Source organism: Alligator sinensis, unplaced genomic scaffold (genome assembly GCF_000455745.1).
Source record: "Alligator sinensis unplaced genomic scaffold, ASM45574v1 scaffold170_1, whole genome shotgun sequence".
Lineage (NCBI taxonomy): Eukaryota > Metazoa > Chordata > Crocodylia > Alligatoridae > Alligator > Alligator sinensis.
The window spans coordinates 1,024,087-1,046,038 of NW_005841863.1; the positions used below are offsets into that span (position 1 = coordinate 1,024,087).

At 39.4% G+C, this 21,952-nt stretch overlaps 1 protein-coding gene across 1 annotated transcript in view; it reads left to right on the forward strand.

Annotated features, from left to right (window-relative positions):
* VSTM2B (V-set and transmembrane domain containing 2B) overlaps positions 1–19,679 on the forward strand; it is a 25,531-nt gene extending 5,852 nt beyond the window's left edge. Inside the window, exons 4-5 of the mRNA XM_014525160.2 lie at positions 4,143–4,256; positions 18,997–19,679. Of these exons, the coding sequence (XP_014380646.2) occupies positions 4,143–4,256; positions 18,997–19,047 (165 nt within the window). The 3' untranslated portion in view covers positions 19,048–19,679. The remainder of the gene's footprint in view (positions 1–4,142; positions 4,257–18,996) is intronic.
* The last annotated feature ends 2,273 nt before the right edge of the window (positions 19,680–21,952 follow it).

Consider the following 21,952-nt stretch of genomic DNA (forward strand, 5'->3'; position numbering starts at 1 on the left):
GAATGGCTAAATTTAGAGTGAGATCAGGGATGTAAAAATTGCACTATGAACTTGTGCTACTCCATTTCTGTAAACCTCTGTTTGGATCAAGTAAATGATGCAGTACATGCAGAGGAAGCATGCATACTTCCTGCTGCACCACTATGCCATTAACATTCAAAAGTACAGCTCCTTTCCTCCGTCCAGTATACAGTGTGCTCTTGGTATTTTCTTAGTACAGTAATAAACACATTTTATCAGACCCATGAAGGATGGGAGTCCTTAATGGTAATTTTTCAAGGGAATGGATTAGGAAAGGTCAGTAAGGAGCAGAAGTTAAGTATCAGGAAAAGTGTTTTGCATGTCACACATACAGGAGGAAAGCAGGGAGAAAATAAGGGTAAATATGAACTCATTAATATGATATCAGCTAAAGCTGATAGCATAGAACGCTGCCTTGCCGATCCTATTGTACATGTGGAACTGTGTCCTTCAATGCAACTACCCATAATGCTATCCTATAAAGCAGTGTTTCATTGACTTATCAATACATGCTGTTTTATAATAAAATATTACCAACCTAACACACAGATTGGATTTTGGTGGAAAGAAGTCCATAACAATATATTGTAAATACTTTGGGTTATATTCTGTAAATATTTTTAAACAAAAAGATCGATGTTCTCACAGCACTCAGTGGAAATACTGCCTTTAATAAATGAAATGCATAGTGTGTCAGTTGTGTGGTATGTTAAGCTTCCTATTGTAGCAGTGGCTAGACAATAAAATAATATCTGTGTCACAACCTATTCAATTTAGTAGAGCACATATGCCTACTTATCTTCTTCTGGGTTTCTAAAACAAATGCAATATAAATTAGGCACATACAGATATTTTGCGCCAAAAATGTGTGCGCGCAAATTATGTAATTGAATGTTCTGATATATATACTCTAAAGATTTTTTTTGTCCTTATAAAAGAACTAATCCTATTTCTCTTAAATTGCATGGGGATTTTGTTACTGAATAAAGCAAAAATGGGCCAGCTCCATCAGTTTTTACACTGGCCATCCCTTTTGAAGTAGATTTCTCATTTTGTTCACTAAGGAATTCTGTCTAAAAGCTGAGCATATGGTATGGGCTAATTTATGTTTGATTACTTGGTTCCCAGTCCTGTTATCCCTCTGTGTAGAAGGCTTCCTAGTAGCTTTAGTGCAGTAGGTAGGGCTTCATATGTATTGTTTTCCAACAACTCTGATTAGAGATAAAAGGCTGCCCTCAGATGTGCTTGCAGGGCTCCTGTTGACTTTAATCAGAGCCCCAGTCATGCATCCCAAGGCAAAAAGGCAGATCTTTACATCTTCTAATTTTATTTAAAAGGCATTTATTAGAACAAATTAAGATGTGTTACAATTGTTCTATGGGGCACATAGTTTCACTTAGGAAGCTAGGTCTAAATAGAGAATCTACTGTGGGACAGGTAGTCAAACACAGACTTAGTATAAAATTCAGATCAACTTGTTTCAATATGGAAGACAACAAATTTAACATAACAAAGCTGTTGTACCGTGTCAGAGATACTAGCTGCACTAATGGAAGATTATCAGTAATATTTAAATTAATATATACAGACACCAAAGATGTGATATAAGGGAGAGATTATTGCTTGTCTACCAGTAAGGTGGATTAAATCAATGTAACAATCATAAACTTGCTATGTGGGTTGTAAGAAAGACAAAGATATATAGCCAATGTCATTATTTATAATAGCACAAGGGTAGGCAACCCCTGGCGCAGGTGCCAGACTGCATGCAAAGGCATTTTGCTTGGCACACATGCTTTAGGGTGGACAGTGGGAAAGAGGCCAGGCTTGCGCTGCCACGACAAGGATCTGTTCCCTCGCAGATCCCCTGCCATCTACCCCAGCATGCCAGCATCTTACAAATCAAGGTTTGCAGGTGCTTTTGTCACTCTGCCCAAAAGCATTTCTGACCCCTATAATAGCAGTTTTATAATAGCTCTGCAGCTCCAAAAATATATTTTAAAAAATTGAATGCTTAAATTAAAAGTTACATTTTAAAATTGTAAAAAAAAAAAAAAAAGGAGGCTGAGGTAAAACATCATATGGAGCATTAATAATCCTGAAAGCATGTCTGTTTCTTGCTCAGTGGACATGTCTACATGTGAATATTAGTGCAACGCAATAAACTCTGGCACAGTTTGCACTGGAGCTTATTGCTCCTGGGTGCAGTGTTTACACTTGAGCCTGGGACCACAGCACATTGAGCCAGGGAGGCAGCGTCTTGACTGCAGGAGTTAGCCTGCCAGCCCATCTCAGTGCTGCAGAAGGACTGGCTGGGGCTTGAGGGTGTTACAGTGCAGGACTAGCCAGCAGGCAGCCCCACACTGTAGCACCTTCATGCTCCAGTCAGCGTCTACACGTGCATTGCAGTGGAGTAGATAACTCTGCCATAGGGTAGTACTTGTTTCTAGCCATACTAAACTATGGAGGAGTTAATTAGTTTACTTCAGCCTAATAGCTCTTCATGTGTAGACCAAGATGTTACACTGCAGAGCTAATTATTCTACTCCATACTAAACGTATTGCATAGATGAGTCTTTTTCCCCTTTTAACATGGGGAGGAAAGTCCCCCATGACAGAGTCGAGTATGAGGCAGTGTGGGGCAGGCAGCTGCTGCCTGCACTCTACTGCCTCTGCACCTGCTGCTGATCCTCCCCTGCAGCCGCAGGCCCTACCTGTGGCCAGTCTCCCCACTGTGCCAGTTCTCCCAAATCTAATTCTTCAATAATTAGATTCTGTACATGGATGATTATAATGTATATACATTTTCCATGTATAGAAAGAAACCTAATTATGGGGTGGGGGGGGGTGTCATCTTAAATACAGGGTTAAATACTGTATCTGTCCCTAGCTAAGATCAGGGCCCCAGTACATTAGACTGCACAGCCCATCCCTAAACAGTGTCCAGTCTAGATTAACAACATATACAAATGTTGTGAGAAAGGATTAAGTAATTGGCCAGGGTATGGCAAATCTGGAAACTGAACTCTAGTCTCTTAAATCTCAATTTAGTGCCATAACCATAAGATTAATTCTATTGTCTGATTAAGTGATAGATCCACGTGTTCCTCTCAAAGACAGATTTTTCTGCACCGTATTCCACCAAATAATATCTAAAATGTGCACCAAATAACATCTGGACACTGGCTTTGAGGGAAATTTTAAGAAAACTTGTGCTTGGAATGCAGATAACAAACTTCAGCTTCAGATTCCACTTAGTTGTTTGATCTCTGTCCCCAAAGCTCTGAAGTAAAACCCTTTAAATAAAATAAATAAAGACAAGAATACAGAGCAGGAAACTACTTCTTCCTGCAGCACTTCAAGCATATTGGATGCAAACTCAATGAAGAGATGGCATGTTCCTTAATAAGGAAAAAAATAACTGCAGAAAATTTTTGGTGGCTAGACGCTCAAGAAATGCTTTTTGTACCTTATTGAATCATAGAAAATTAGGGTTGAAAGGGACCTCAGAAGGTCATCCAGTCCAGCTCTCTGCTCAAAGCAGGACCGTCTCTCACTAAATCAATGCAGCCAAGGCTTTGTCTAGCCAGGGTCTTAAAAATCCCCAAGAATGGAGAGTCCACAACCTCTCGGGTAACCTGTTCCAGTTGTTTTACTACCCTACCAGTTAGAAAATTCTTCCTAATATCTAACCTAAATTTCCCTTGCTGCAACTTGAGACCATTGCTCCTTGTTCTGTCATCTGCCACCACTGAGACCAGTCTAGCTCCATCTTCTTTTGAACCCCACTTCAGGTAGTTGAAGGCTGCTATTAAATCCCCTCTCAGCCTCCTCTTCTCTAGACTAAATAAGCCCAGTTCTCTCAGCCTCTCCTCATACGTCCTGTGCCCCAGCCCCCCCACCATTTTGTCACCCTCCGCTGGATTCTCTCCAATTTGTCCACAACATTTCTATGGTGGGGGGCCCAAAACTGAACACAGTACTCCGGGTGTGGCCTCACCAGTGCTGAATAGAGGGGAATAATCACTTCCCTTGACCTGTTGGCAACACTCCTACCAGTGTAGCCCAACAAGGGAACACTCTTGATTCATATTCAGCTTATTGTCCACTGTAACCCCCAGGTCCTTTTCTGCAGAGCTGCTGTCCAGCGAGTCAGCCCCCAGCCTGTACCAGCACATGGGATTGTCCCGTCCAAAGTGCAGAATTTTGCACTTGTTCTTGCTGAACCTCATGAGGTTTGTTTTGGCCCATCCTCGCATTTGTCTAAGTCACTCTGCTCACCCTATCCTCCATCATATCTATTGTTGGAGACATGTATATTTATATATTTATATCTACTCCCCCTTATCTATTGGAACATTTATTATGAGATGATGTGGCCAGCTTTACGGCTCAATTCTGCAGTCCTTTTGCATGCAGAACTCTTGGTGACACCAAGAGTCAGAAGTGTGTATGCATTGGCATGCCGTGGCTTGCCCCAGAGCCTGGAGCCACAGAATCTGGCTGTAACAATTCACAGCGGGAAAGCGAACAATGTTCGTAAGTGAATGTTAGGGCCTGCTATAGGGGCTGGGGACTAGAAGATAGGTTGTCTGGACAAAGATGCTGGAGAATAAAAGCACTTTGATTTGTTGTGAGCTGGGAGCTGCAGTTGTTGGAAGCCCTCTGTTCAGATTGCCTTTGGGTTCAGGTTAGGATTTATTTACCATCATGGTTAAGGAACACACTTTGTGTCTTTAACTCTGCTGGCTTTTGCCAGTCAGAGAGGCTCCCCGTGTAGCTAACTTAACTCTATCCATTAGCTTTTCATAATGGAAAGGAGAGTTCATGTAACTTATTCTTCAGCCTGCATCTCCCATCCTTCCAGCTCTCCAGTGTCCACACTGATTTTACCCACCTTAATGCTTTTAATAAGACAGCACATCCATCCCAAGAAACTGACCATTGCCATTGCACAGTGTAAATAGGACACAGATCACATCAGCTTTTCCTTTACTTTGAGTACGATAGCAGAATACACTGGCATAACTGAAAGAAGACAGAGCTTCTAAATGTCATTGGGTAATAAACATGCAAAAGAAATTTCTCATTAAAAACACATCCCTAGCATTTTTAAAGGCTTGGAAAATTAAGGACTCCCTTGGTTTCCAGTAGGGACAAGTGAGGTCAAATGCTTGTTTTTTGTGCTGTAATATTGATCAGTTGATAGACTGGACAAAAGCAAGGACTCTACTGCAGTCTCTCTTAAGGTCTGCAGTAGAAATGCGTTAGACTATGCTGTTTTCTTATTACAAAACGTGATTTATTTACATGCAATGCCCATGTTCCCTAGAGCTCCATATAGGCAAAACTGAGCTGGTCTGTAGTGAGTTATGGCAAATAAATCTATCTATCTATCTATCTATCTATCTATCTAATGTGTTTAAGTTGTAAATAAGAAAAAGTATTTAAAAAGTAATAGAAACTAGGTCCCTATTTCTTTTTAGCTGAAGTGAGAGCCATACAATTTTGGGGTTAGGTTTTTTAACAGACTTCTAAATTGTATCCATAATACTTGCCCATGCATTCGTTTGTGAGTGAAAAATAGATATTAGTATGTGGAAAACTGTTGGCACAGATGTCTATGTATCTAACTGTATATTTGCATGGACATAAGCAGGTTTTTGTGCAGGCAAACAAATACATTTGCAGTTTTTTCAAGGACAGTTTTAGTAGCTGTTTTGCAAATTGACCTTTAATGTGTAGCACTTCCTTGCTTACAATCAGTATTTTGTATACAAGAGATGGGTAATATACATAGTCAAAGCATCCAGTATATTGCTACAGAGTTATTAGCATATTAACCAACAACTTACTGGGGATGGATTGTATTTTAATATTAAATCATTTCCATAAATTTAATACTCCTCATGCTGATACAGTAAAGAAGTATAAGCAGTGTATTAAGCTGTATGAGTTATAAACAGTATTACTGTAGTGGGGTTTGTAGTTAAAAGGCAAAAGTATAGTAGATCTGCTAGAAAATGGGTCTTATAATAGTCCTGTAAAGAAGGTAGTTTGTCTTTTACTTACCAGAGTCTGACAGGATTGTATTAGTAATAAGATGGCTTCATTATAGGTTTTAATTTAGCTCTGCTAAAGCTGTGAGTGTTGTGGCAGGTTCACAATTGCTATTTACTATGTGTTTTTAAAATTAGATAATAGCAAACCAGTTCCATGTGTCAATAATAAGCAATTCAAGTGGGTTTGTATTGGAAAAAATGGGGTTGTCAGCAAAATAGTATTATTTGTCACAACAGCAGTTAACAACCAAGTATTTTATATTGCTAGGCTGTTATCAGTTGGGAGGCAATTGTATTAGCTGGAAAGTAGAGCTGTTTGGCAGAACAACAGCAGTGTTCTGTGGAGAAGCCAGTATGATTGTAATGCACGGATTATTGTGCCAGGGTTGGAGAAAGGAAGCTTGTTTACAAAGTCAGGTGGTTACAATGACATCCTGTGGCCAGCTCAGATATTTCCATAGATCAGTATAATATGTCAAGCAGAACATTTATTTAGGAATATGCTAACCTTGAAGTTAACACTCGTTGAGGTTGTTCTTAGGTATCTATCACTGATTGGGAAGATGATACCTTTAATACCTAGAGAGAAGTAGGTAACTGGATTAGTCCAAAGTCAGGCAGAAGACAAGGTAGATGTGTACCTTACAGACTATCTGATGAAGTAAACCTTCAGTTTACAAAAGTTTATGCTATACACCTCTGATTTAGTTAGTCTGTACTATGCAAACCTACCCTGCCTTTCATTTTAGATACCTGTCATTATATTGGTCAGTGGTAAAATACTCAGGTGTAGATTAATAAACATTCAAATATTCTACTAGCTTTAGATCTAAAAATCAGCTCTTTCAAGTGCTCGTAATCTGAATCATCGTGTATTTTTTGCCTCCATGTTTTGAGATTTCAGGTTAAAAATATCATGCAGTATTATATTCTGTCTATGCATTTGCCCTAACACGTGTACTATGATGTTAATATTTACTATTCTTTAGGGAAAACTATTATCCTGGCACCTTTCTTCTAAGCCACTGGGCACAGTGGAAGTCCCCATTGTCACAACTAGTGTCCTGTCACAAGCTGTAGAAAATAAGTCTGTGTATACCTACATACATATACATACCTACCCACCCACACACAGACACACCTCAAGCACTTTGCTAATGCAGCTACTACTTGCTGCTTTAAGGTATGAAAATCATCTTCCAGAAAATTCCTAAATAAATCTGCTTTAAGATTTGCCTGACTTCAGTTATTCAGATTGAATTTATAATTACAGCTACATCTAAGGCCTGCTTGTATTGAAGACAAAGCCCATTCCAGGGACAGTAGTATCAGGCCCAGGAACTGTAAAATTTTGTTCACTGCTGATGTGCCTAATCATACTACTGGGTTTCATGCTTAATTACAGTAGAGTCACTGAGTGAGAATGGAGTGTGAGTCTTAAAATAACTGGTGTTGTTCCTAACGCTCCAGGTCTTGGAATCATGTAAATATGTCTCAGCTTTTATTTCCTTGCAGAGGAAAGCTTGGAAATGTGACAGTGCACTCAAAAGACTCATAAACCAGAAGGCAAATGACAAAAAATCTTAAACTTGTTTTTCTGAGCTCTCCTTGTCTTTAAGACCATAACATAATTTTGGGATTTTAGCTCCTGATTTTTGCGGGCTCAGGTTTGAAAGTAATGGGTTTATTCAGAGGCAACCACTACACCAGGTACAAAAAAGATTTTGTAATATTGGCTATTACATTAACACCTCTGCTACTACCAGTAGGATAATTTATTGTCTTATTACATCTTTCAGTTGAAGAACAAACAATCTTTCACCAGTAGTCTTTCCTGGGGGGAAAAAAGCCATGTTTAATTCCACGTTATTGAAATACAGAACAAATTTAGTATTGTTATAGTGGCAGTTACATAGTTATACCACAGTAGGAAGCTGTATAAATGGAACATACCCGTAGCAGTATATTTTTATCTGATTTTGGTGTCTGCATTCCACACCAAAATACTTATTCACAAGACAGCAGAGCAAAAATCTGACCTATTAATTGGCCAAGAAGAAAAGCCTGACTTGAGGTCTCAAAAGACGAAAGTTATTGACATATTTAAATGCAGTCTCTCATGAAAGTACCTGAGCTGCACAAGCCACGTAAGAAGAATTGCTATACCATAAGTGTTAAAGATCCATATTTTTCTTCTTTCCTGATACTGCCTCTACTAATATTTCGTATTAGAATCTGTTATAATTAAGTTGCAGATGATTTTGGGAAGCTTTCCTTAAGGTCCCTAAGAGCACATATTTGAAGTGTTTGAACGACTGGTGTGGACGTGTCTTCAGTTCAGAATGCGTTTGAGAGTGCAGCTACTCAAGCTTAACCAGCTGAGCAGCTGTTGTGGGCTTTCCTAGATGCAACAGTTGTACCTGATTCAGCACTTTGTAAATCATATGTTGGTATTTCTGCAAAGCAGAGTTAGTCTTTTCTTAAGACTGCCCTGTGAAGCCATTCCTATCCTGCCTGCCTTGACTATTTGGAAATAAGAGCACACTAACTTGTTCAAACACACTCACAATCCCCTTGAGACTTTCCATGGTAGCTGGCTTTTTCCAAGCTTACTGACACAGGATTTGCATATTAATCCTTTGTAGCTGGATGAGATATTCTGTCTTGGTTTCATACTCCCTTCCTTGCATGCATTCTGCCAAATGTGTAAAACCCAGGGCTGCATCCACACAAGTGCAAACATATGTTTCCCCGGGGACAAGAAGCAGTGACACACCTTGTGCTGCTCCTTCTTGTTCCCACGGAATGCACTCTGGTGTATGGCAGGTTACCCCAGGTGGGGTAGAGGAGTCTGGGACCAGCAACTCTGCTGGCTTCAGCAGCATTACCTGGCGTTTTGGGGGCCTCAGGGAGCTGCAGCCATGGGGCTCCTGCATTTTTTTGGTGCTCCTTCCAGGCGCTTCTTCCAAGCGCCAGTTTTGGGCAGCACGTGCTGCTTCTATGTGCTCCTCCCTGCTTTTTTAAGGCACAGGTTTTTTTGACCCTGGGAGATCCTGGTGTCAGAAAAAAACCCCCACGCTACAAGGCAGCAGCACAGGGAACACCTGCATGTGCAGTGTGTGGTGCTGCAGACGGGTCTGTGGTGCCGCATACCGTACTTCCATGTTCGTCTGGACATGGCCCAGGAGTTTAACTTGTCTGTTCTTTCTGTTTGTCAATGAGTTTGTTAGAAAAGGTAAAAATGGAAACCAGTGTGCTATGTAGGAGTTGTCACACTGGATCGGACCAATGATTCATCTGATCCTGTAATCTTTTTTCTCAGATGATCCAAATACCACACCAGCCAAGGGAAAATGTAAAAGCTTCCATAAAGAGTAATTGAGCAACTGACTGACCTATATTCCATGTGTATTTTAGCAAAGGATTGTCAGTCCTAATATTTTGTGACTATTTTATTTGGCATTAATGGAATTTCGGTTGTAACGAGCTCTAATGTGATCAGAAATCCACTTTTGATCATTGAAAGTGCCTCGAGGAACATGCATTATACTATGTTTCTTTTAGCAGTTCCTGTGCCTGTATTATCCCATGGGTACTCAAACAAATCGACTGCCAGCAAAGAATTGGAATTCTTTAGAAAATGTTAGCACTGTGAAGGAGCAGCCTACCAAGGCTATATGTATCTACTCATTCACTTCCCCATTGGTTCCTTGCATGGGCATTCTCCGCCCTCTAGTCTAGCTGCCGTGCACTTTGTATGAGTGCACAGCCTCAAGACTGGAAAAGGTCATGTGCACTTAACCAAAAAATGCACTTGCCGCAGTCAACGTGAATGTGTATTGCTCATTAGCTACAGGAATAGCCTACCTGTAGCTTTTTGCACCGCATTAAGGCTCCTAATTTTGTCTCATGATGTCTTATATCTTTAATAACAGCCTTGAAATTGATGGACCTAGCCATCTCAGGGCTGGTTTAGAAACCTGGGGAATTTTGGTTCCCAGTCAGTTTCACCAGATGTGCAGTTAGACCAGTGGTTTTCAATCAGGGTACCACAGCATCCTGGAGTGCCTAGAGGTCCTGTCAAGGATGCTGCAGGGTGTCATGCAATGTGTTAGCATGATTCACAGGATAAACCCAGAGATTTCAGGAAGGAATCAATGACCTTAAACACTTCCTGACCTGTTGTGGTATTTGGGGTTTTTCCAGGAGAATTGCTCTAATATTTTTTTCTGTAGTCAAGAAAAAGAATGAAACTTGAGAGCTGGCATTTTCTGTGGGGTGATTTGAGTCTAACAAAGTTGAGAGCCACTGAGTTAGACAGTGTACAATTACATTACAAAGTAGGCAGTGGGGCCAAGAATTCCTATTCAGTTAAGAAGTTTATGTGCTTAAAAGGTAAGGCATTAACTAGTGTTTTAATTTAAGCAGTAGGCAAAAAATTGGCACCAGGATCATGTTATGCAGTTAAGTGAATTATGCACATAACTGATACGGGACTAAGTGGAGTTCACAGCATAGGGTTCTCATTGCATTTTTTACTGTAGTATCTAGCACATCTTTTTATGAGAAGCAAGATATAGCACCCTAGGTGAAGCACAGCACTAACACAGTTGTTCGGTACCTGAACTTGGTGGTTGAGAACTTGCTTGGCTATTCCTCGCAATGTTGCATTGTTCAGTGCAGATGTACCTAAGACACCATCAGGTTCCATTTGCTAAAGGAGGCTTTTAGAGGTAATATGAAAAACACCCAAAATAAAAGGCAAATACTGTCTGCCAAGGTCTAAATTTTCACAGAAACATTTTTTTCAACAGTGTTGGAAATATGCCTTGCATAGCTCTATACACAGTCTCTGCAAAACCCTTTTCATCTCCTTTAATCAGTGCTACTTCTCACATTTATGTTCAGCCCATTACCAGACCTTATTAGCACTAGTGATGGGTGAATCTTGAATTTTTTTTCCAGGTACATACTAAATAATTCATGTGCTGCTTCAACCTTATCTGAAACCTTTTGAGTTTGCCCAGTTGGGTTAAGAATAACTTTGTGATACTTATTAAGGCTATTTTTGCACTTCGACTCTAACTAAAGGGAGAAAGTACTTAATGGATTTCTGATAAGTACAATAAGGATATACTGGGATAGTAAGAGAGTTTGAGCAGAATGAGGGGTGAACTGGACATGACTGAAGAGCTTCAAGATGATGATGGAGGGTTTGGAAAATAAGCAGGGTTCATTGTCAAATAAAACTAACATGTTTTCTTGAGGAGTTTGAGTGACAGATATATGGGATGAAGTAAAGGCAAGCCTCCATCAGATAGCCACATAATAAGAAATGGGGATTTTTTTATTACCTAGCTATAGATACTGGTCTGCAAGGAACCTTGCAAAACATGGCATTAGAAGAGAAGAGAGTAGTGGACAATGTTAGCCGTGTATGAACATAAATCCAGTGTTAAGTGAACAGAGTAGTCATAGAAGAGGATTAAAAAGTTCCATTAACCATAAGTGGAGGCACTCAGTGGGTGGAAAATTCAGCTTTGTTACTTCATGTTTCATCTCATGTGGTTCCATGTGGATTCATCCTATTCAGTGACTTAGAAAGGTGCCCAACAACACATTTCTATCATCACCTGAATCGAGTTACTGATTCGGCTCTACACAAAGGCAGTGCTGGGGTATGCAGGGATTACATCCACACAGGTCAGATCATGAAGGTCACTGTTTTACGAGAAACAAATGGAGTTCAGATAGTCAAGGCATCAACTGCCACAGCACCAGGTACAGGAACTAATTGTCTAGCACAGCATCACTTTTAAAAATATATATACCAGGATTTAGCTGAAAGAGCCCATTAACATTAAAGAGTATGAATAAATCCCACTGCCCCATTCTGCAGATGAAGTGCTTGGTGACTAGTAGTAAAGTTAGGATAGCAGCTGCAGCATTCAGCATTTCAGAGAATTCAATGAAAATAAAGCAGTGCTATACTGATGTATGTCTTGAAGGATAGAATTAAGATGTGTTCAGCTTGCAGAATGACATCTCAAACTGCAAAGTAATTCCAATGAAGTGTAACCCATCATTCCCTTAATTAAATAAGTATACACTGTACTGTAATTATTTATGTAACAGGATACTGCCAGGTTAAAATTCATGGGCCTCATTTTTCTCTCCTTTATCCTGGTCTGAAGCTGGAGTAATTCCGTTCACTTCGGTAGTTAACCCAAATTTAAATTAGAATGAGAGAACAAGATCAAGCCAATCAATATTTCAAGCATCTCTTTACTAATAATATCTTAAAATATAAACACAGAGATAATTGTTCACAACCGGTTTACTCTTCCCTCTTGATGCTGTTCATTTTATTTTGCTTTTCTTCTGCTTGAAAACTCAAACTAAACTGATTAGTTTGTTACTGATGCTGGTGTCTGTTTCTGGGTTTTTGACATTTCAAGCAAATATCAACAAAAAAATCTTCCTGCCAATATTTTAAGGATAATAGATTTAAATTGCTATGGATGACTTATTATAAATGAATTTATAGTACAATAGCATTTCCAGGTTCTAGCCAGGTTCCAGGCTTCATTGCTTCAAAGCGTCTTTTTCTCTTTACTAATATAATAAACTTTTGGGGCAGGGAGTGTCTCATTTGATTGCCACTGAACAGGTGGGTGCATAATACAGTGGAAGATGGTAGGGAAGAACGTGTGACCTTGAGTTTCTTGATAGTGTCTCTTTAAGCATATTAGCTTCCTCTGTAAGTATAGTGATTGTGAAGATCTGGGACTGACAGATCTGAAGAACAAAAGTCGATGCTTGTCTAAAGTCCAAGAGTGACAGATGCAAACTCCACAGCAACATGCCTCTGTCAATGCCTGAAGCTTTTGGGATAAGAAAATAGTCTCCTATGGGACTTTCAGTTCTTGATTTTTAAAAAGAAGAGTGCCAGTAGAGGCCAATAGTGGGTTTTGTGACTGGATGCTTGTGCAAGGGGAAACCAACTGACCAACAGACTCATTTGAGATGAGGCACTAGAGAATAACACTTAATTACTATCAGCTTCGAGCCTGACTGTTGTGGCTGAATAGGAGAATGTTGGCCACTTTGTATTTTATGGCAAAAGCCTCGAGAGACTCCTGTATTACACTGCATCATAAAGAAGAATCAAAGAACTTTTAAGATTCCCCTCAAACATTTTTTTCCAGAATGAAGTTTGAATAACAGACAGAATTAATTTCTTGTTAGTATATCCAATATTGGCAACTAAAAGAATTGCCCTGTTTCTCATATATCACAAGATTTTTGGTTAAAAGTGGTTTGGTTTGGTTTTTAATTGAATAAGCTGTTACAGGTCAAACGCTTTGAATAACCTGTGTAAAACAGTGCATTCAACAGAAAATTACAGTGTAAATGTTGCATTTCATGATGTAGACTCCCCAAGATGGGAGAGTGGTGCGCAAATAAAGTTTGGCCATAGAATAAAAAAAAAAAGTAGGGCTGAAAGATCTTGTAAGAATGGGTGTTGCCATTTTCTTATGTGTATTGGCTGTAGTATGCTTTCCCTCTAAACCATGTGCAATACTTTAATCAGAAAACAACAAAACTGTGAATATGTTTAGTTGCATGTGTTGCCATAATAGCAATAACAAAATAACCACAAATTTACATTAACAAATGTAACATCATACTGCAAGTAACTGCATTTCAGGAGTAACTTCAGAGAGACAGGCATCCCTGATCAGGAGCCTCAGAATAGTAATTTGCTACCTTCAAATCTGGGTCTTATCCTCTGCAGCTCTTTCCTCCCTTCAAGTTAAGTGTGATTTCACCTGATTTATTCCGCAAGTCATTGCAGATTTGTTGTTATTGCCTAACTCTTTTTCCACTGAAATATGTCAAAATCCTTGTGCACCAGATTCTTCTCTCAGAGCAGTTTTACACATGTCATTGACCTGGTGCAAAAGAAGAATGTAGTCCTAAATATTTAAAGAGGAATTACTGCCTTCACTAAGTGACATGAAGATGGTCACTCTGGGTGCATCTACATGTGAAATTAAGGTGACACAATGAACTCGGGAGCAGATCAAGCTGGAGTAAACTGCTCCCGGGCGCAGTCTACACGTATGCCTGGGACAGCACCAGTGTGAGCTGGAGTGGAGCAAGCCCCAGAGAGGAGGGGGATGGTCAGCCCCAGGCTCCTGGTGGTGGCAGAGAGCAGCAGAGTGCCTGGCTGGGGCACAAGTGTGCTGATCTGGCACAGCCATGTCACTAGGTGACAGGCAGGAATCTTGCCCCTAGCCGGTCACCATCTACACGTGTGTTTCAGTGCAGTAAATGATCCTTCTGTAAGATAGTACTGTCCCCAACAGTACTATTTACAGTGGAGTTAATGAGTTTACTGTGCTCTAATACCAATGCATGTATAGAAGGTGACGCTTTACTGCAGAGCTACTTAGTCTACTCAGCACTAAAATGCACATGTAAATGCACCCTCTGTGTCTAAAAGCTTGTCTCTCCGAACTACATTGTTGGTCCAGTAAAAGGTACCACCAAAAAAAGAAATCCTTGCCTCTAATGCCTTTAGGAAGAAACAAGCAAACAAGAAACCAAGTGGCTTATTTTACTTAAAATGCTACAACAGTTCATAAACTGGCTGGACACTAAAAACCAAGGACTAAATATTGATATTGGTTTTATGACACATTATATTTTACTTCTACTCTTGAATTTTTCCACACAGGAAAAGTGAGAATGACCCTCCTCTCTTTTGATAGGCCTTGATCTCCCAGTAATCAGCTGTCTGTCTTCTGCTAATTCTGTGTCTGCTACTCCTGAGAATGTCTCTCACCCCTCTCCCTTCTGCTATTTTTCACTATGCTGTGCCTGGCGATCAGAGAACTGAGGAAAAATGGCTTGCATTCAAAAGCTTGATCCCAGCTACATCTAACTTGATCCCAGCTACATAAAGTTGGTCCAATAAAAGATATCCCCCTAACAAAAAAGAAAAGGACCATCACAGCCACAGTGTCGCTCTTACACTATCTTCAATTCCATCATAGAATAAGCAGTCCTTGTGGTCTTGAATCCTGCTGCAGAATTTAGAGGTGGGGAGTAACTGAAAATGGAGATTACAGGTTTTTCACAGAAAAATGTGCTAATTATTGTTTTAATTCAGGACTTTAACAAAGCTTGAAATCAGATTAGGACTACTTAGAATTTAAATTTGGCCAAAGATGATCTTCTGAAGCAGGCTGATCTGAAGTTGCTGAATGTAGTTGCATATAATCATTACCATAGCAATGAAAGTAATCCTATCTGGGTACTGCTGGCACTGCTTCAAGAGACCTGTTGTAAGAACACTGCAGTTAAGAGTTTCTACGGGATCAATTCCTAGGTGCTATTTCCATGGGCAATTTTCCCATTTATAGAAGCATCCTTTTCTCTTCTCTGAATTTCATGACAGCAGTCCTACAAACAGGAGTCCTGTTTATCTAAAGATCACTGGGAGTGGCCCTGCAGCTTTCCCCAGGTTTAGATTTGTATGTGCTAAATACAGTCAAACTCTCACTTCAGTGCTGTGCAGGTGTGGAACTGGCTGATCCTCTTCCCTGGCAAGCTGCTCTAAAGTCTAGATGACATCTGCCTACGCTCCCTTCAGGCTGCCGTATGTTCTAATTGTGACAGTAAGGAGGAACAAGAAATCTTGTTTCTGAATTATACAATACATCCTAAATGCCAAAGGCCCTTGCCCATGTCAAGGATGATGTTTCCTAAATAGAACTAAGTGTATACCACTGCAAAAAGATGTGTAAAACTGAATTTTGCCTCTTACCTTTCTTTTTGCTCATTTGTACTTTCTGTCTCCCTTGCAACAACATAATATTTTAGGACTGAAAATGAACCAGAAAGTACTCCTGGATCCTCAGTCAAAATGTCTAAGCCATGCTCTTTTTCTTCCCTCCTTCTAGACACGTTTAAATGTCTTTTACAAACAATCTGATTAATTGCTTCTCTTGTTACTGTAGTTAACTGCATGTGTGAATGATTTTCTGTAAAAAGAAATAGCACCCAAGTTCCTTTTACTGCTTAGGTAGTGCTTAGTAGGTACTCCCTTACGCAAAAGTGCTGTGAAGGACTTTAATTAAGAAGCCAATAACTAGTGAAGGCAGGCAACATTTGTGCAAGGTGGTTTCTCATATGCTCTTTGGAGTCTGGAAATTAGATAGTGAGGAAGTTAATTCTTAATCACAGGACTGCAGTTTTGAGACTGAATAACTGTTTCGGTATTGAGCTATAATGCACTTTTGCTGGGGTGGCAAATGTGGATCGTGAAGTAATTGCAAGGATGAATATGAGGAAGAGTGGTGCCTTGTGTACCAAACATTTCCAAGCATTCCCTTTGCCTGAGTCACAGGACACACTTTCAGAGACTTGCACTTTGTTCAGTTCTGCATAACAAACCAAGACCAACACTTCCCAAACAGGGTGCCTACCACTCCCTTTTGAAGACACCTTTTCTGAAAAAGGCCTGTGCCAATAGAAGTGGATAGCTCCTGTGGGTTTTGTTTCTTGACAACAACTAGTGAGCTCAGTTTTCAAGCGAAAGGATGTTTCTTCTAGTGGACCTGCAAACTTCATCTGATATCTGAGGCTCAAGCTGAGTTATTTTTATATGCTAAGTACCAATCAATAGATGATGGGTCCTAATACAGCTTATAGAGTCTTTGTTTATTGGTCTTACAAAACTTCTGGAAGTAAAAAGCACCAATAAAGTATAGTTCAGTATGATTCTAAATTCACAAAAAGCAGATTTCTTGTGAAAGAAGATGCGTTTTTAGAGCAGTACTGAAAGACATGGCAACACACACAATCCTCCACATAGTTCTTGAAGCTTCCTCCAAACAAAGCATCTTGACACCACCCTTTCATAATGGACTGGGATATGAGACCACAACCTAAGTTACTGAATAATTACTGTGTAATGGAGGTTGCTAATGACTAGAAAATTACAAGGTATTTTATCATGTTTCAAGAAATAAAAGTAGTTTATTTTACTATTACAGTTTATGGGAAGGAATTGCATATGGGGATAATCATTTGCAAAACAGAAATCATAGTTTTAAAATGGGCCTTCATCTAGTTAAAGTTTTGTACATGATATTAGACAGGTAACCCTCGCCATTCACGGGGAATACGTTCTTGTATCCCCCGCGAATGGCAAAATCCATGAATAGGGCTCTGCATTCATGATCTCAGTGGCCCGGGGGCGGGCACAGCTGCTCCGGCAGTGGCGGGAGCCCGGTGGCAAGCGTTGGAGCTCCTGAGGTTCGGCATTTGCGAATATTTGAAACCACAAAGGCTGAGCCCGCGAATAACGAGAGTTTCCTGTATCTAATGTTTAGTTTGTGGAGAAACTTGGGAAGCCTGAATGCTGCTCAAAAGCATCTTTATAGATTGGGCACTTTAGTAGGCTTTTTTTGGCCCTTTAATAGCTGATTGAATCAACTTTAGACAAAAGTGCCAAAAAGTCCTGCTGGAAATGCTATACAGATACTGCTGATCCAGGCTAAAGTCACGCGCTGCTTCTTCTGGTAAACTGTGGGGTTGTTTTTTTTTTAATGTCTGCAAGCAGCTCTGTGGGTGCTGAGCACCCACCAATATTTTTTGGTGGGTGCTTGAGCCCCGGAGCACCCATGGAGTCAGCGCCTATGCCAGAGACGTGTTTCTTGTGGGACAAATAGCAGCAGCACATATTTGGGATCCTGAGGGACTCCTAGGGCAGCAGTGGCAGCAATATGGGTCAGAGCCTGGCTCTGGCTGGCCAGACTCCCCTTCTGGCGGTGCTTTTTTCACAGCGGTTATTTTTTACTCCAGGTCTCCTGGTATAAACCCCCCCCCACTACACTGCAAATTAGCAGCGTGCCTAATGTGTGTATGTGCGCCACATGTAGTTTGTGGTGCTGCAGACTGCACACGTGTGCTTGTGGGAACACGCCCCAAGGGTCTAAACAAGATAGAGGAAAAGAATTATTTAGGTAATACAAGATAATAGAAGTATGGCATTTTAAAGTGACTGTTAAGACAAGTTTCTAAAACCAAGAAAACAATTAATTATGAGGGCTAACAGACATGTAGAAATTTCCCAAGAAAAACTGACCAGTGTCATCACTTATGACACTTAAAACTGACTTGGATAAATCCTTTGAGATCATACTCAATAAAATAATCTTGCCCTTTGCAGAGCTTGGACAAAAAAGACTTTAATGGAATTCTTTCATGTCTGATTCCCATTTGTTATTACTCCACGTGTGTGTGTGTGTGTGTGTGTGTGTGTGTGTGTGTGTGTGTGTGTGTGCGCGCGCACGCACACACACACACACACATATATCTTCCTCCAACTTTAAATATTGCTTGTTTTCTATGGAAGGTAAAAAAAAAAAAAATAATGTCAAGGTCTTGCTGTCCCCATTCCAAACAAAATGGGTGTATGTCGTGTTAATCAAGTGATGTTGCAGAGCCCAGCTACAGCATTTGTCATTTTCCTTTAAAGTAATGGGTGGCTGATACCTGTCATCTGTCAGGAAACTGTATACTGAATTAAGATGTATTTATAGCCTTCTCAGTTGCTGATCTACCAGAAGCCAAGTTTAGGCTATACCATTAGTAATGCATAATGAAATGACCTAAGTAGAATTTGGCTTTTGGGGGAAAAAGCACATTAAGCTGGATAGCTTGAAGATGCTGCCTTACTACTACCATTGTTTTTGACTGCTAGTTCTGAAATGATAAAAATAAATCCTTCCTTATCTCTCTCTCATCTGTGTTAAAAACTAAGGTATGTAACTGGAATAGAGGTGGTGGTTTAAGACAGAAGATAAACCTTCTCTCTTTTTCTCTCTCTGTTTTCTAGGTACAGGACCTATTTATGCTACAGACCCACTCCTATACATGTTCCTGTTAATATTGCATAAGCTTATACACTTGTTAGTAAACCACTGATGGACTACTTTATCCAATATTCCTCAGCCAAACAAAAAGGAACCTATTTAAAAAGAAAACAAATCCTTGATAAAAACTACAGTTTTAAAGATGGACAGAAAGAGACTGAAAAAGAAGCATGGCAAACTCTACACGGGGGGTAAAAGCATATTTTTGGGGACATTGAGCAAAGTAAACCACCTAAAATAATGCATCTAGTTTCCAGATTATCTTGTGTGAAGCCCTGCTCTGTGCATGGCACCTATGAGTTCTCTATTTTAATGTAATATTTTTTTCTTTTCTAAACCTTCCCTCTGACTATTCATTTTGCACGAACTGTTGAGCAGTTATCTTTATGACACTATGTAAAGATGTTGGGTCAAAATCCTTCTAAAGAAGGGAGATATTTTTAGTAGATTCTTGTGTTTAGATTTTTGGATTTCCTTTTTTCTGTTTTTTAATTAAAGTAAATTATTTCTTTTTGAGACATTTTAATTAAAAAGGCACATCCTACCATAATTAATATTCACTGTCAATAATATTTATTTTTAAATAAAGATTGGAACAAGGTAAGACATTTGTTTATAAACTGTATTGTATATTGCTGAATAACAGTTGAATAAAAAGATTTTGAAATAATATTTCTACAGCTATGTGAATTTTAAACCTTTTTACATATTTATGAATTGGTCTAGCCATTTTCCTAGCTGTTTCCCTTCTGTCTGACTACTCGGAGAGCAAGAATTTAGCTTGTTTTGATTTTCTGCCCATTTGCAACAAGCAGGATAGAGGACAGGTACAGTATGTATTCATGCAACTACATCTCTGAATCTCTGTATATATCTGCCCATTATCAGAAAGGATCAAAGCACCAAGGATGTGTTAATACTTGGTCACAAGGAGAGAGATTTTTTACTGTGCTGATAGCTTCATTATGAAGGATAATAGTACATGATATACGGTGAAAAGAATTATTAAGTAATATGGAATTTTCCAGGTAGGTTGTCCCAGCTTTTACAACAGGGAAATAGAAACAGGTAATTACACTAAAAAATTGCAATAACAACTTAATAAACTATGCTGCATCATAATATATAATAATATATAATCAGTCTGCTGATTGTAACAGTCATTGAGTCCGGTCCTTAGTTCTGTTTACAATATTGAATAGGCCAGGGTGATATTGTGAATGACAATTCTATCTTCAAAGTCATTTTTTTTCGCAACAGATTTCCTTTATAGAAATGATTCACCATGAATAAAAATGTCACCTCTTCCTGAAAAAATAACCAAAATTGTAATTGAAATGTCTTATTTACTAAAAATTGCTTTTGCTGTGTAGGCCTTTGTGTGTTGGTGGGGCAATGTCAGTGTAAAATACTAGGAGGCAAAATCAGTCTTGATTTTTAGGTGAGAACTTACTTCGAATTTTAAGCCTTCCTAGTCTAAGGAATTTGGTTTGAAACATAAATTAGTCATGGCTCTGCAGGTAAGTAGGTACATGGCAGGTAAGTAGGCAAATACATCATTGTGAAGAGAAACTACACAGAAGATTTTCACCAGTGAGCGATTGAGATCAGTAGAGATAGGTGAGGACAAAAATACCCACAAACGTGCAAATCAGGTTCTTTATTTCATTGTTTTTACTTTAAAAGTACAATGTTTTATATTATTTATTTTTATCTCTTTGAAATTCTGAACAATTTTAAAAGATATACTTAACAGGTTATCAGTCATGGTTGATATTAGGAAAAAGTGTAAGTTAATCTTTGTGCATCTGAACAATTATTAATTTATTCTAAAGCCCTAGTGTGACCAACCTGTAGCGATAAATGGACTATTTGGATGTTTTATTTGATTCTTAATTTTAAAAAGTAAGATACATTTTCCAGTGCAAAGAAAACCAGTGCACAGCCTGCTAGATTCCAGTGCAATTGGTTCAGTTTCTTGATGAATTGTGCTGTTTTAGAATTAATTCACCTTGATCAATAATAAATCCAGCTGTAAATGTAATCTTGGTTTTTCAAGATAAGGTTAATTTGTCCTGAAGGATACATTTTTAAAGAGATCATTCAGTACAGTACTGCAGATTCAAAAGTTAGCCACTGCCATTGCAGAATACTGTCTCAAGGAAAGCTGAGCTGTCGGTTCGTGTATAGAGATGTTAAGATGCTAACAGAAGAAACTTTAGAGAGGTGGTGGGGTTTCCAATCCACACAGAAACTATATTCTGACGCAGAATACAACATTGTTGTTGGTTGATATTATTTATTATTTATGCAAAGATGTTATGAATATGGTGATAATTAAACTGAATTTCTCACATTTTCTTTTCAGTGACAGAGGCACAATCCTATGACCATTAACATTTGTGACAAAGCTTTTGTTGACTGTAATAGTGCAATATCAGATCTTTGTCGTGAATCAGAGCAGCAGCCGGCAGCCACCTGACTCACACCGGAGTGTTTAGATTTAGAGTTCGGCAGGCGGGTAGTGATGGATGGAGTGGAATTAACCAGGCACAGACGCGTGTAGGTTACAGGAGTTTGTTTACTTACGTCGCCTAGATAGTGATGGACGACGCAGGTGAGCCTTCGTTCCGTTACAGCTTTAGTTACAGAGTCAAATATGCGCATATAACTTCGGTTACAGAGTCGAGGACATGCACGCAGTTCAGTTACGGCGAGATAATGACGGACGTGGCGCCGAAAACGGACGGTCGCGCTTGCAAGACTTTTTACGTCAATATTTTACGCTGACGGGGCGATTGATTAGGGATTGATCAATTTCCCAATTCTCTGGTGACAAGCACAGGTGTTTCCTGTGAAATCCCCAGAGCTCTCCGCCTTGGGCGGAAACCGTTAAACTATTTATAGGCAGAGGTGTTT